We start from the raw sequence: 15571 nt of genomic DNA, 5'->3' as shown, positions 1-15571 counted from the left end.
GAGAACATGTTTTGCTGAACATAACCCATTGTTGCATTTATCTACCTAACCAAATGGCTATAAGGCACATATCAAAAAGGTTAATAGGCATATTCATGCACGGTGGGACACGTTAGGCCAATGGCTTGGTTTACTTAAAAATGGGCCTCATTTGTAGACCATCACGTGCTCTGTAAAGATGCAAGCGACTTACCATGTAATCCATCGTCGTGGAATGGTGGAAACCATCCACCTGGAGACACTCCATCCTTAAACAAGATTAACCTACCCATCGACTTCAAATGAGCCTCAGCTGAAACAATTGTACAGTCAAATGTAAGGCCCCAAGGCAGTCATTGGGTTGGATGGGCCAAAACCAAGACATGCAAATGACAGCACAAGTTACTTACAAGTGAAAATTCTTAAAATTATAAGGGTAGTTGGCACTATAAATTCGAGGGAATTTGAGCGGGTTTCAAATCCCCCGCCTGTTTAGTAGCATAAAGTAAATGGGGGGTTCAAATCCGGGGTTTTTAAATTCCCTCAGGTATGCAATCCACAATGAGAGCTTGAATTACACCTAAAATCATTTCAATAATTGCAGGTGTAACATGTGTGTCACTATAATGTTATTCTATTAAGCACATGGCTCACTAATGATGATCAGCACAGTCCAAACACTGTTCATGTTAATCAATGATTAAAAATCGTTGGTTAGTCACTCAGACATGATCTTGTGCTTGCGGCCCATCCAAGACTTAGAATTTCATCATTTTTAAGCGAAGCATATATTTCAGCAGGCTTATCACAACCATTGTGTCAAAATTTACGCATCTCACTAATTAAAGATATTAAAGTTAATTTAGTAATTAAATTCAAACCCCTATAGATATATACTCTTGGATTAAAGTTGATTCACACTCCAAGTGTGCCTAACACACTGCCAGGATTGCAAATCGAGGGGGGTTCAAGTCCCAGGTGTTCCGAATCCAGGGGTTCCAAATCCATGCTCCCAAACAGCAATAAGGTTTTTAACTAATTCTAAAGTCTAATAGATTCCAAATTTTATTTAGTCAGCGGTTACTTCAAGTCAAAAATACTTTTTGCATTTGATTCAGCCTTGTATTTAAACTAAATTAAAACCAAAACTGACATATAGAAAAAATCAGGAAAATAAGGGCTTCATCATGCCACATGTTTACCGAAGGGCGTTCACACCACCGTACATGCAACATGGGTGAATGACAATCCAAACCGTCTATGGTGCATGTCCCACTAACAGTGGCTAACATCTTCGGAATTAGATTGATAAGATCAAACGTTAGGATTACTCCGCCAATCCGATTTACAAACTCGGACTTTCGCTTAGCTTGAATTAACGTATGCCACGTAATATATTTATAAGTGCCTGCGTATCAAGCATCACACGCTTGCCGGAGTATCAAATAACTACCGGTTTTTGTTTTTTTGCTAGGTAGTGACCATTGATACCTAAACAGTAGTTGGTTTTGGCGCTTTAGGATTATTTGTGGGCGATGGCTGAAGAGAAGAGCAGAATCCTGATAATCGGAGCCACAGGGAAACTGGGCCATTATTTGGTGAACGCTAGCCTGGCATCTGGCCATCCAACATTCGCTCTCGTCCGAGAAACCTCTTCCTCTGAACCCCAAAAAGCTCAACTCCTCCATTCCTTGGCAAATGCCGGAGTGAAACTCATTCATGTCTCTCCTCTTCGGTCCCTTCTTCCTTTTTCTACACTATAAATTAACAGAGAAACAGAGAAAATCAATTTTCTCAAACAATATCTACTCTCTCTAATTTTCTCTTTTCTTTTTCTTTTTTTTCTTTTTCTCAAATTAGGGTTCGCTGCAAGATCTGGAGAGTCTCGTTAAAGCGATAAAGCAAGTAGAAATCGTTATCTGCGCCATTCCTTCCAAAAATGTCCTCGATCAGAAGCTCCTCATTCAAGCTATCAAAGAAGCTGGATGCATCAAAGTCAGTCGCAGCTTTTCTCTTGTTTGTTTGTTTTTGCCACTGGGCTACTATAATAGTTTACCACCATTTAACGAATGGTTATGACTCTTCAACTGTACGGCAAAAAGACCATCCCAAAAGCTGACCCATTTGCGGATGGAACGATAGTGACCATCTGATTTTTGCGATTGGAATTTGGGCCACTTAGCATTTTAATTTCAACGAATCCATTTGATACGTATCAACTGGATGGTTATTGTTGCTTCTGATTAGCATGATTTTCAGTATATTTTCCATTCACAATGTGTCCCACAAATCGAATGATCTGGATAGCAGTAGTACACGAGTGCTGCATGTGAGGAGGATGAGTCATCACTATCTTCAAAATTGTGGTGAACTATCACAGAAGTCTAGCCCCTCATCATTCCACGCGCACCTCCACTAATACAGAAAGGCAGTAGCTACTAGCTAGGGGAATATTACAACTTAGAAGGGACTTCCAACCTATGTGAGGGTACCTGTTTGGAATGTGGGATCAAATGGTATGGAATTGCATTAGGTAGAATTAACACTAGTATCGCACGATGATTGTATGTCTAGAAATACCATGGTATCTTGACCATCCAATCCCATGTTTGGGATCAAATTGTTCCTTTAGGAAAAACATTGTATTAAGTGAAACATGCATTTGGTAAACCAAGAAATTGTAATCAACGGACCAGATTTCACAACTAATGCCGCTCACCTGTATGCATATGCAACTCGATTGTCATGTGTAAAGAGTGCATATGGATGGACGGCATGGATAAAATACATGCATCAACCTGGGGTCTATAGATGTAGTGGATTTTGAAATCCACCAGAAATCCCACCGCATCTCCTGGTGGGACTGGATGATATGATACCTGGGTTAATCCAATTCTTCCCATCATTTCCAAATGCCAGATGAAATTTACATTGGACCGAACACAATTCCATATTGCCTAATCCCACGTTCCAAACAGGCCCACTCTGCGTGCTTATCAACCTATGGCTGAGATTTTACCCGCTTTGCACTGGGAGTGGTAACCACTTGCTTTTACTTGCCGAGGGCATTTCTGGCATTTGAATTTTATTTATTTATTTATTTATTTTTTTCATGTGAGTAGCCTGCACCCTTAACTCCCCTCACGGTTGGTTTTTAGAGCTTTATTTTGATTGGTTGGAGGACGGTTGTGTGACTTGGTACCAAAGTCTTCTAGTGTAGTCAGAATTAGTGTTTCAAAATACCAAACCCTCTATGATTTCCTTTCCAATTGTGCAATCATTTGGGATCCAGGTTGCTATTTTTAGCGACCAGAAATTATGGTTCTATGCTCTTGATTATTCATTTCTGTTTAATAATTAAAATTATGCACAACATAAGAGTTCTGTACTTTGATTTATTCAGTAGCATGCATAGAATATAATACTATGCATGCAGGGTTTCTAACAAGGAGTGTGTTCCAGTGGTACCGGTGACACCATAAGCTATGGTAATACCAGGCAGAAGCAGGACCCACATGATATAACTAGTAATTTTGCAACATATCAGTACGTGAGCTTTTTTAAAAATCAGTCTGTGGTTCAATTGAATCGATCTATATATCACAGTAAATTAGGACAGCTTTTGCCCATTGTTCAATGATTGGTTCCCATATCATAATTTCATGTATTGTGGAAACCATTTTGCCTTCAAAACTAAAGAGAAAGTTCAGGAAAAAGAAACATATGAAAAAGAATTCCGGTTGCAAAAGATTGTTTGATCTGATGAAATGTCTATAATTGGGTGTAGAGGTTCATTCCATCAGAATTTGGAGCAGATCCTGATAAAGCCCAGATTCCTGACCTTGACTATGGCTTCTATGCAAAGAAATCAGAGATCCGACGTGTTATAGAAAAGGAAGGCATTCCATACACCTACATCTCCTGCAACTTCTTCACAAGATATTTACTTCCATCACTTGCGCAACCAGGTCTTAATACGCCTCCAAGAGACAGAGTCAAGATCTTTGGAGATGGAAACACAAAAGGTTTCTTGATTTGCTCATGATTCTAGGACTTTGATTTACATAGATGAAGTGGATGGTGATAACTGTACTTCTCAAGTTCATTCTTTAGTATTCTGTTTGCGAAATGCTATTGCTACTTTGAGTGTAACCAATGGTCTCAATGCATGTGCCAATCTGGCATGTGTGAAATCCAGGCAATTCATCTGGTGGGCACAACTGCGGCCCAAAATACCAGGCCAGCCTGGAGTTCAGGTGCCACACTTGTATGAAAGAAATGAAAAGTTGAAAATTTGGCATGTTGTTCACATTGAATATACACATGCTGCCCACCTGATGACATACCGCCAGCCTGATTCTTGGGCCATGGCACAACTAAATGTGGTCCAATGGATGAACAGCTAGGATCATGTGCAGACATGCTACTCTGGGGAGAGTAGGATTTGGATGGATACCTCGCACGAGTAGCCATGGCACTGCTTTATCTGTTTTTGCTGCTTCATTTCTTATACTCAGAGCTCTGATAAGTCATTCTTTCCACTATTGTGGTTTGGTGGTTGCTTTCTACAGCTGTTTTTGTGGAGGAATCTGATGTTGCTACCTTTACAATATGTACTGTCGATGACCCGAGGACTTTGAACAAAGTGTTGTATCTGAGGCCTCCTGGCAATGTTTGCTCCATGAATGAGCTGGTTGAGATTTGGGAGATGAAGATTGCAAAGAAGCTTGAGAAGGTTTACATATCAGAGGAACAACTTCTTAAGAGCATTAAAGGTACACAAAACTAGAGTAATCTGTGATGCAAAATGTTGAGAAACTCACTGATCTACTTCGAACTTGGGCTAGACTGATTGGTCACCCTGTACCAAGTTCAAACTTTGCTACTATAATAACTAATAAGTTGGCCTAGTAAACATTCAATTTGGCCATCTTCTCATAAATGGGTGAGTCCTTCATTGACTTGACCAAGACAAACATGCAAATCAGTACACTGGTTCATGAGTCAAGTTCAAGAAACACATGTTATCTTCATGCTATATCAATTGTCCACAAGTCCATTCAATAGTATGGCAATCTCAAATCACGTGGAAAAGGACAGTGACTTCTTTTAGGAACATGGACCTTCTACTGTTAGCTCCAAAACTCTATACGAACTGTAATCTGTCTTTCTAAATGAGTGCTTGCTAGCTAACTAAGCTTGTGCTATATTGTGTGTTGACATGTACTGTTTTTTTTTTTTTTTATTTGATAGGCATCATGGATTTGGGTATTTATGCAATCATATTCCATAAAAAAAAATCATATGCAATCACATATAACAAAATATAAAGTACACCTTAATTCTTTTACACCATATGATATGATATGCATATATATGAAGTACATCACCCATATATATCCATATATTTTATAACCATACACTGACCAACATTCAAACTTTCTGATAGCTACAATCCATCAAATTGTTAAATAGCAGGATGCTACAAAGTTACTTCGTCTTTTTTTTTTTTTTTTTTTTTTTTAGAGATTCTTATTTTGTTTGTCCAAATATTGCCCCTATATAACCTCCATGTTACAAAATTGTTATCTGACCCGCATCTGTATTCTTTCCCACTCTACATAACATGCACTGTAATAAGTAAAAAGTAGTTATCTGATGTCAACCTTTACCTTCCCATACGGACATGAGGTCTTGATGGAAGATTTGTAAGTAGCATGACCAAAAAAAAAGTACAGAAAAGAAGAAGCTATCCTTCAGTCATTTCTGCAGGAAGAGCCAACGTGGTTATAAAAGGGATGAGAGGAGAGGAGAGGAGAGGAGAATGCTTTTCTGTGTAAAGATCATTTGGTAGGATCTGCTTGATTGTTATTGTTACTACTACTACTAGTATTATTATTCTTTTTGGTGTTAAACCGAGACATGAACTGTTTATAAATAGTGTCTCGTTAAGCACGTCTACCACGGAAGGGTTTTGGAGATACCAAGACAAAGGTGGGAGCAAATTGTGATGATTGAGAAGCTATGATGCATGTATGTGATATTAATCAGAATGATACCAGTGACAGGCAGTAAAATTGACTCACATGGGTCTTTCGCTTGCTGCATGTTGCCCACTAAAAATACATATTGGATATTCTTTTTCTACGCTCTGTGTCATTGAGTCCAAAATACAAGCCTCAAAATCAAGCAAATGGAATTTGGTATTTACAATTTGGTTATCCAGTTTCATTTTTATTTTTAGGGCTGCTTGGTTTTCCAATTTCCTGCGAAATACAAAGTAAATGAACTATCATTATCATTTCTAGGTGTTTGTTTAAACCGGAAATATGGCTTGTAAATCAAGAGTCAAACACACTTGTAAAGTAAGTAGGTAAAGTAAATTATAATCATTATATTTTCACACTATAAAACCACCAATTTTACAGTGATTTTTGGGTGAAACAAACAATGTAGTAAAATCATCATTGCAGTGAAATGTAAGTGATTTCATCACACAACTATAAGGGCCTGTTTTATTTTCTGGTTCAAATGTAATTACCTTGTAAATGAGTAATCATTATTTACCAAGGTAATTACCTGCATCTTTCCCAATGCTGACTTGACCGGTTACTTTTTAAACACTTAAATTGAGGAATTTGTAAAATAAATATGGGACCCACCATAATGTGTATGGCTTATCCACACCGCCCATTCATTACGCCAAATGAATTTAAGGCATGAGCCCAAAAAGTAGGCAAATCCAAAGCTCAAGTGGACCACACCACACAAAATTGTGAGAATCGAATGCTTACCATTAAAAACTTGTTGAGGCCCTCAGAAGTTTTAGATCAGGCTTATATTTATATTTTCCCCTTATCCATGTCTATGTGACCCTATGAACGGGTTAGATGGTGAATAAACCTCAATGTGGGCCTAGTAAAAGAATCAACTTTCAACGGTGGACAAATTAAGTCCATTGTTTCCTTTCATGTGGGCCAATTGAGCATTAGATCTTCCTAATTTTTTCGGATCATGCGCTAAAATATTCTAATAAAACGGATGGACGACGTGGATATATTATATACATTATGGTGGGGCCCATGGATTTAAGTCAACATTTTTGGACCGGTTTTCTAGGTGGAATTACAAACTCATTTTCAAACAAGTGAAAAAGTAATAATTACTTCTTTACCAGGATCATGGAAAATCAAACAGGCCCTAAGAGTAAATAATCATTACCCAGTTACAGCCATTTACTGTTGTAATTGAAAAACCAAACATGCCCTTAATCTGCCTGTGGTTTCTTGGAGAATTTGGCTCGGATCTGAAACAAACAGGTTCAGATCCAGATAAGCAACTATGATTGCATTGTCATCACATGGCGTTAGATGCTTCTTTTTTCTTCTTTTTTTATTCGATGGGTTGAAAAAAACTATAGACATCTAAGAGTTGTAGATGTCTGTAAATTAGCCACACAGATCTGCAGATAGAGACACACAAGGCAGTCAATCTATATACAATGTTTTTTTTTTTTCTTTTTCTTTTTTCCTATGGTATATCAATATATTTTTGGGATCTTTGCCTTGACAAGTCCTTGATGTTCCTTTTGGCTTCCGTCGATAAAGTTTTGATCACCTAATGATAATTTCCATGGCCATTGTGGAAAAGAGGATTTCAAAAATGGGGCGCCTGTTTGGATAGAAAGTGGAATCAATTTCATTAGACAATAGTCACCTTATTTATTGTGCTAGAGAATTTTGACTACGGGTGAGAGTAATAGTCAATTGTGGAATCCATATATCGAAACAACCCCACCATCTTGTCAATGGAAAACAATTTCCATTCTGCATGATTCCATGTATCCAAACCCGCCCTAAGAACTCTGATCTTTCCAGAAAAGGCCTTGGCTAGTTTGAAATCTCAAAATGGTCTTTTAGGGTTTTGGTACCAAAATGCCTTCATCTTTTTTTCTTCTAAAAAGTGGAGTTGAGCATTGTGGGGTCTACGTTGCATCCCACCAAGATGATCAGACAATCCAAAACCGATCCAATCATCAGGGGCAGATGTGAATTTGGAGGCTTTTGGCTGGTCTATATTGTTTCCTATGGTTGTCCATCTATTGATTGGATTGGCCTGATTTTTGGGGCAAATAATCATCATCATGGGGTGCATCTGATGGATGGGTTGGATGTCATACACACACCATCTAGGACTCACAATGGCCACCTTGACTAAGAAAAATAATAGACTGGCCATTTCACTTTCTGAAAGATTTTTTGAGATTTTAAATTAGTCAAGGCCTTTTTGGGAATCAGAGTTCTTGAGGATTTCCTAATTAAAACATGAATCATGTTCATCTCATATGTTTCTTCTTCTTCTTCTGTGAGAAGGCCTCTCCTAATCTTCTTATTATCCATTAGCTTGTTTAAGTTCTTGTTTTCAGCTCATGGTCCCTTTTCAGTCCCATGATCTTTGCATTATATACTAATTAGTGTTTGCATTGCAGAGACTCCATTCCCGAGCAACTCTGAGATGATCTTTATATATTCTGCTTTCATAAAGGGAGACCATACATACTTTGACATCGAACCCTCCGGCATCAATGGTACGGAACTCTATCCACATGTGAAATACACCACTATAAGTGAGTACTTAGACACTCATCTATAAAAAAAAGATACTGAAAATGGGAAATTTCTTCCTCTATCAGACAGTCTTTAAGTTAGTTGAAGATGGCATTTTAGTAAGGTGAGCAGATATCGTCACTGACATATATCATGATTATGTAGTGGCAAGCTCAATTGACAATATTAGTTTATGTTTTTTTGGAAAAAAAAAATTACAAATATTAATGCTTTTTTTTTTTAAAATAAAAAAATAAAAAATAAATTTAGTCTTTCACATTTTTCATGTCTTTTAGACTGTTCAACAAGGTCCACATCATATGTGGCCCACATATAAAAAATCTGATCAAAGGTTCTTCACTGTCCATATGGTGATGATTTAGAAACTTCTTTTGTGGACAGTTATCCATAACTTGCTTTTCTATAGACAGTGGTGATATATGATTAGTGAGCTTTTTGACGTGTGGCCCATCTACAGCAGGACCTTCTAGATGAACAGTCTGGATCAATATGTGGTTAGGAAGGACTGTGACAAGCTTGGCTGAGCCTGCTTGGCATTTTCCCCCAGAGTTATATGGTGGGAGGGATCCCTAAGTCTCACTCACCTGTGAAGCTTGCTACAGTGTCAGGAAATGCAAGGTAGTGTCTATTGTTGATTTTCTTTTGTAGCCATAAGCTTTTCTCATGATCATATAACCCCAAATGGTTGAATTGGCCTGATCTGTGGGCTAGGGAATGGTTACTGTCGGACCTACCTAATTAATTGCCCAGGTTGCATCAGTGAGTCATGTTGGCATATTTGCTGTAATTCACCCCATCCACTCTCATTGTGCAAATAACCTTAGCATTTGTCAACTAAGAAAAAGAGCAACAACACAGCTCCTAATGACATACTCAAGCCAAGACTTTGTACCGTACTGTAATGACCTAAGTGCTTCTCCAAGCGTGAACTGTGCGGCACGTGCCTGGTAAGCCCTTTGTTGATGAGTTAGCCAACTACCCAAGTGTTGCCAAGCTACTTAGAAGAGGAGAGAGCAAATAGGGAGAACTTGCATTGCATTGAGAACTCAATAATGCTTACAACATCTGAGTTTGCTGAGGTTGACTACAAATGAAGGCTTCGTTGTAATGTAAAAGCGTCATCATTACAATTTTTCAATGTTTGTTTAAACTCAACTTGGCATGTAATTCGGTGGTCAAATCCATATATGATAGGAGATGGGTAATGTAAAAGTATCATCATTCTACTTTTACCATGCTTATCCAAACACGAGAATTATGTATCAAATTACCTTGTGACCAAAAGATGGGTATTGCAATTTGTAATCGTTGCACTTTTATAATTCATTACTGTTGTAAGTCGTTATCCAAACAGGCCCGTAGAGATTTCTACACTTTGAGTCAACTAACTGCCCAAGCGTAGCCCAATTACTTGGAAGAAAAGAGACCGCAGGGGGGGATTCGAAGGCAAGAGAACCCGTAGGCCTTAAGAACTCAAGGATGCTTGCAACATTTTATAGTATTTAAAGTTGGTTACAAATGAGGGATCTTTATATAAACTTATAGCTACTTTACATGAATGGGTAGGATGGTGCCATGTGGTGAACATCTAAGCACGGAGAGTAGTGCCCAACGCTACCATTTTTTCTCTACCCGGGTGCTATTGTCAGATGACTAGTATCATGGGATAGGAGTAATTTTCTGATCCAGAGCAGTCCACAGCTAAGGCCATTATATGGCCCGTCTAATCAAAATCAAGATTTTAGAATTAGGGAACTGACTGGACAACTTTGAATCCATCTACAAGATATTGACTGTTCCTCCACGGCCTAGCATGGATCAGCCATGTGCTGAAAATCACACTGATAAGGTGATTGTAATTAGCAGCAGCAATGGGCTGGTAATGCCCTACAGGTATCCAAGGCCAGCCCAACACGGACCAGATGTGGGTGTATTACTTTAAGCCCGGTTACTAATTGGGCTGGGTGCAGGTATTACTTTGAGCCCGATGGATAATTGGGCTGGGTGTGGGCCTACCCTTGTCCGTACCCAAACCCGATTATCCTCTTTCTTTTTTTCGTTTTTTCTTTTGTTGGTTTTAAACCCACTCACTCACACCAGTGTTTTTTCACCACAATGGGTACTCGAACCATGACCTCGTGTTGAAAGTCTTGTGAGTCTACCACTGGGGCTTGAGTAAGGACCCTATTATTGGATAATTGGGTTGGGTGAGGGTATACCCTTGTCCGTATCCAAACCTGATTATCTAATAATATATAATGTATTTATATATACACTTGACTAATAATAAAAAAATCCATTTAATATTTTAAATACGGGGTGCATTTTTTGGTTTAAAGTTACCTTCCTGCACACTTAACCAAACACAATATGAATAATGGTTTATCCTTGTATCCAAACAGCCACTTACACAATGTTTTGTTGATGCTATAGTCGATTAAATGGCTTATAACTTTGGCTGCCATAATCCGAACATTTCCAGACCATGCCATCTAAGTAGTGGTTTTTTGCACGACTGGCATACATGTGCAAGATCTCAATACACACGTGCCATACAAATACGATATCCATAAGAACACTCATCTGTTGGACCTAAGATGGATGGGGCATATGCTGAAAATGTATGACATCCTAGTTTGGACCATTTCCTCTGTTATTTTTACTTTCCTGGTACACAGTTGTTGATCGGGTGGTTAGTAGAGCTCCTGATCTGAGTAATATCCAACCATAGGCAAATCTAAAGTTCAAGGTAATAGAAAGTTGCGAGTCTTGCAAGGAGGGGGAAGCCAATACTAGATATTGAGTCCGGCGAATGCGGCTTTGTTGGGCAAATTAACGGTAGTGTTTTGAAATAGAGGAAGTCTTGCGAGGATGGGGGATGGTTGACTAGGAGCTCATCTTTATCTAGAACATCTGGCTTATGGAAAGGCGTGTTGAACATGAAAGCAAAGTTCGTGTAAGGGACTCGGCTCCTCCTTAAGCAATAGAGAGAAATTTTGGTTTTGGAAGGATGTGTCGGTGGGAGAATCAACTCATCAGGATGTTTTTCCAAGTCTAGCCAGAATAGCAGTTGACATTGACCACCCAGTTTCAAGGTGCTTCTCGAGTAATGATGGTGCTTAGCATGTTTGCACCCGTGCCATATAGGAATCTTTGTGACGTGGAGATCAATAACTTTGTTATGTTCTTAAATAGTATTAGCCCCTTGTACAGAAGAAGAGAAAGACCGGATGAGATGCTTCAGGAAGATTTTCTATTTGATCTTTTTACAAGATGCTTACAAATCATCAAGAGGAGGGTGGGATTGGGAAGACCTCTTTTGTATACAAGTATGGAATTCCCCTGAAATGGTGACCTGAGCTGGTAGGGAGGAAAAGAGTACGTAGTAGTGATTGTTGATCTTCAAAAAAGAGCAATGATCATTTCAAATGTATGCATTATGTGCATGAGAGACTTTTAAGTTGATGGATCACTTGTTTATCGACTGTTCGTTTGCTCACAAGGTTTGGGCTAGGTTTCTCAAAGTTTTTTAGTATGTCATGAATGATACCAGGCTCAGTGGAAGAGCTGTTTTGTTCTTGGAACACGGGGATTCAGAATGGGCGGTGCAGAGATTATCTTAGCTAGCCTGGTTATGGTCTATGGTCTATGATCTATTTGGAAGGAAAGGAATGGGTGATTTTTCAATATTTGAGCTCTTCCCTATACTTTCTGATTAGAAAGGTTAATAATTGCTTGGCGGGTTTGATTTCTTGTATAAATTGTCTTAGAGATCCTCATCCTAATCTTTTTCTTTGTTTCTTTGTTTGTTTTTGCTGGCCCACATGTGTATATATGACAGCCAACCTGTCCATCAGACACGTCCCCTCAGGTTACCTTCAAAGCATAAAAATCATCTCGATCCAAAACTCTGGTGGGCCATAGCACAAGGATGTCATTATCCTTCGTCCACCTCATCTAGACTGCTCAGATTCCACTCCACGAAAATCAAGACGGGCCCCTGTGCCGTGGCCCACCTGAGGTAACATGAGTTGAAGCACCTTATGAACAGATCCGATGTCATGATTACATCACGTGGCCCCTACGTTTTCCAGGTACCACCATAGCTTACGTGGTACTGGTACCACTGTAGCGCATGCCATGCATCGAATGTTTGGATAGGATGTCGAGTGCTCATATTTTAATTATCAATGACTCAATCTCAGGCTCTTGGTACACCTACACGTAGCCTACTGTTCATCGGACGCGGATTAGATACTGACAGGTTGAGTAGGGAGTCGGCTACTGAAGTGACGTCACCAAGTTCTGTGGGCTCCACTATGATGTATGTGTTATATCCAAACCGTCCATACATTTTTAGATATCATTTTCGGGTATGAACCAAAGAATGAGGCAAAATAAAAATCTGCAGTGGACCCACCAAAAAATGCAGTGGGGAGAGTGATTCCCACCGTTGAAACTATCCTAAGGCTCATCATAATGTTTATTTGAAATCCAACCTGTTCAAAAGTTAAAAAAGACATGAAATAAGGGAAAACAAAAATATCAGGCTTGATCTAAAACTTTTGTGGCCTTCAGAAGTTTTTAATGGTGCGCGTCACTGTCCCACTGTTTTCTGTGCTGGGATCCACTGGAGCTTTAGATTTAACTCGTTCTTTGGCTATTGCCCTAAAATGATCACTCCAAATGAATGGAAGGTGTGGATACGAAACATACATCATGGTGAGGCCCACGGAACTTGCTGACGTCACTTCAATAGCCAGTCTCAGCTAATCCGCGCCCCTGTTCATCTGTTGGATTTACCATCGATGGGCCATGTGCTGGAAATCACGCTGATCAGACGATCCTAGTCGTCCATCGTAAGACTTCTACTCTGAGCGCTGACCGCTGGTTAGATTTTCATCCAACCCTCCCATTGGAATCACAGAAGTCATCCAATCAGTGTTAGGATTACCAACCAGTTATTTTGATTGCGTCTGATCCATGGCCAAAGCTTAAAGATAGAACGGGTCTGGGTCACGGATTAAGTGCTTGATAGAATGTCAGAATGAGATAGTTGAATTCACCTCCTGTTCCTTTCCAAGAAAAGTGTATTTTTCTTCACCGCTAATTTACTTTACGTTCATTTGTTCCATTTCATGGTCGTATCTACCTGATATTTTTCCACACGGCATCAACCAGAAGGCACTACCCAATGAACGGTTCCAATCTCACACAGATGTTGGTGGTTCCCATGTGTGAAGCGAGCTTACTTGGCATTTTTGGTAGGGCTCCCATCCATCAGGAGGTTAGTTGACGTATGAATCACGAAATGTGGTCCTGATAGGAATCGTCCACCTACATGTGGAATGATTGACCCACTTCCACTCAAAATTCCAAGAATTTTACGGTACTAAACGAAGCGAATGAATAGTTTGTTGATGCGCACAATTCCATTCATGTGGGGCCCATCTTTCGGTGATCTAAACCATTGATGCTGTGGACTTCACAATGGATAGAGGTTTCCCCAAAAGCATCCCTTATTGGAATCTTCTGAGTCTGGCCTTTTCTTCCATTGAATGTGCACCCTTGCTTATATGCCATTGATTGAAGGGCCAAGATTTTCCAATTTAGGGGATCTTTGGAAATCCCAATCCATTAACGGGGCCATCAGATCAATTGTCCGGATCGATGATGGCCTATTTTCCTCAGATATAGAAGGCAAACGTTGTCCTTTTTATTTGTTTTATTTTATTTTTATTTTTAAGTCAGACAACACATCATGATTTTCCACTCTCTAAGCAAAGAGATGGGGTTTCAATGCTTTCGTTTTTCTGTGGACATGAACCTCGTGATGTTGCTTCAACAGTCTCATTTTTTTCTATGGACATGGACTCCGTGACGGTAGTTCAACAGTCTCATTTTCCTTGTAGATATGCACCTAGATTCGAGCCAATGAAAATGGACCAGGGATTCTTGCAACCTCAAGCACTATGGGCCTCACCATGCTGTTCATATTATATCCCGTCCATCCATCCGTTTCCCCAGCTCATTTTAGGACATGGGCACAAACAGGAGGGAGATCCAAAAACTCAAGTGAGCCACACTACAAGAAAGAAACATTGGGGATTGAACGCAAACCGTTGGAACTTTCTTGGGTCCAAAGAAGTTTTGTATCAGGCTGATATTTGTTTTTTTTTTTTCTTTTCCTTCGTCCATGTGGGAATCACCTCATGAAACTATTAGATGGCACGTACACATCAAGGTGGGTCCCATTAAGGTTTCAATAGTGGGTAGTTTCATCCTCTATTCTCATGGTGTATCCTACTTTAGTTTTGGATATCTCTAATGTTTGGCTCGTAGTTTAAAGGGATGGACAGAGTGGATCGGGACATACATCACGGCCAGCATCATAGTGTTTGCAGGGGCAGGAATATCATATAAACATCACTGTTAACCTCAGAGCATTTAATTACCTGCCTTTTCTTATCGCGCCGCTACCCTAAGTTGCCAGTTTGCATCTATCCTCCCCCATTTTGAATTTGTATCATTTTTTAGCCCATACAGGACAAATGATTTCTTTCACAAATGATATCTGATAGTGTATCACCCATGGGGCTCAAGCTACCTCAAAAAGCTCACTTGGCTTGGCTCGATCTAGCTCGAATCGACTCGACTCGAACAAGGACTCAAGGCGAGCCAAGCTTTATATGACGTAACTCATTTTGAAAACAAACCAAGTTCAAATATAGTGTAGATTTGACTCGACTCGAACTCGGCTCATCTTTATATATATTATATTATATTTAAAAATTAAAAAAATTAAAACATAAACTCTACTCGTTCATTCCTCTCTTACCATTTCCCTTCCTTACCTAACCCGTCGCTCTCTCTCTCTCTGCACCAACAACAAGGTACCCTCTACGGCTCTATTTAATATTATATATATGTGTGTATATTATTAATTAAATATTTGATTTGGGAGT

The 15571-nt window shown here is 39.4% G+C and overlaps 1 protein-coding gene across 3 annotated transcripts; it reads left to right on the top strand.

The window, feature by feature from the left end:
* The first annotated feature begins 1451 nt into the window (after positions 1-1451).
* Positions 1452-14020, top strand: LOC131237961 (probable pinoresinol-lariciresinol reductase 3). 3 transcript variants are annotated; one of them, XM_058236082.1, is made up of 6 exons: positions 1452-1700; positions 1840-1974; positions 3767-4004; positions 4551-4754; positions 8468-8566; positions 13825-14020. In XM_058236082.1, the coding sequence occupies exons 1-6, from the start codon at positions 1515-1517 to the stop codon at positions 13845-13847; spliced, it is 885 nt and encodes a 294-aa protein (XP_058092065.1). In that variant the 5' UTR covers positions 1452-1514; the 3' UTR covers positions 13848-14020. The 3 variants fall into 3 exon arrangements, with proteins under 3 accessions (XP_058092065.1, XP_058092064.1, XP_058092063.1); XM_058236081.1 differs by lacking the exon at positions 13825-14020 and adding an exon at positions 8856-9911; XM_058236080.1 differs by lacking the exon at positions 13825-14020 and having other exon boundaries at positions 1456-1700; positions 8468-8802.
* The last annotated feature ends 1551 nt before the right edge of the window (positions 14021-15571 follow it).

The sequence above is a fragment of the Magnolia sinica genome, chromosome 2, assembly GCF_029962835.1.
Source record: "Magnolia sinica isolate HGM2019 chromosome 2, MsV1, whole genome shotgun sequence".
Taxonomy (NCBI): domain Eukaryota; kingdom Viridiplantae; phylum Streptophyta; class Magnoliopsida; order Magnoliales; family Magnoliaceae; genus Magnolia; species Magnolia sinica.
Note: the sequence above shows the minus strand (reverse complement) of the source record. Positions and strands in the feature narration are given on the sequence as shown.

Excerpts from the sequence above, each read along its gene's own strand:
- LOC131237961 (XM_058236080.1), top strand. The coding sequence starts at position 1,515 with ATGGCTGAAGAGAAGAGCAGAATCCTGATAATCGGAGCCACAGGGAAA. Across the intron at positions 4,005-4,550 it reads TGGAGATGGAAACACAAAAG|CTGTTTTTGTGGAGGAATCT; the intron begins GTTTCTTGATTT and ends TGCTTTCTACAG. Across the intron at positions 4,755-8,467 it reads ACTTCTTAAGAGCATTAAAG|AGACTCCATTCCCGAGCAAC; the intron begins GTACACAAAACT and ends TTTGCATTGCAG.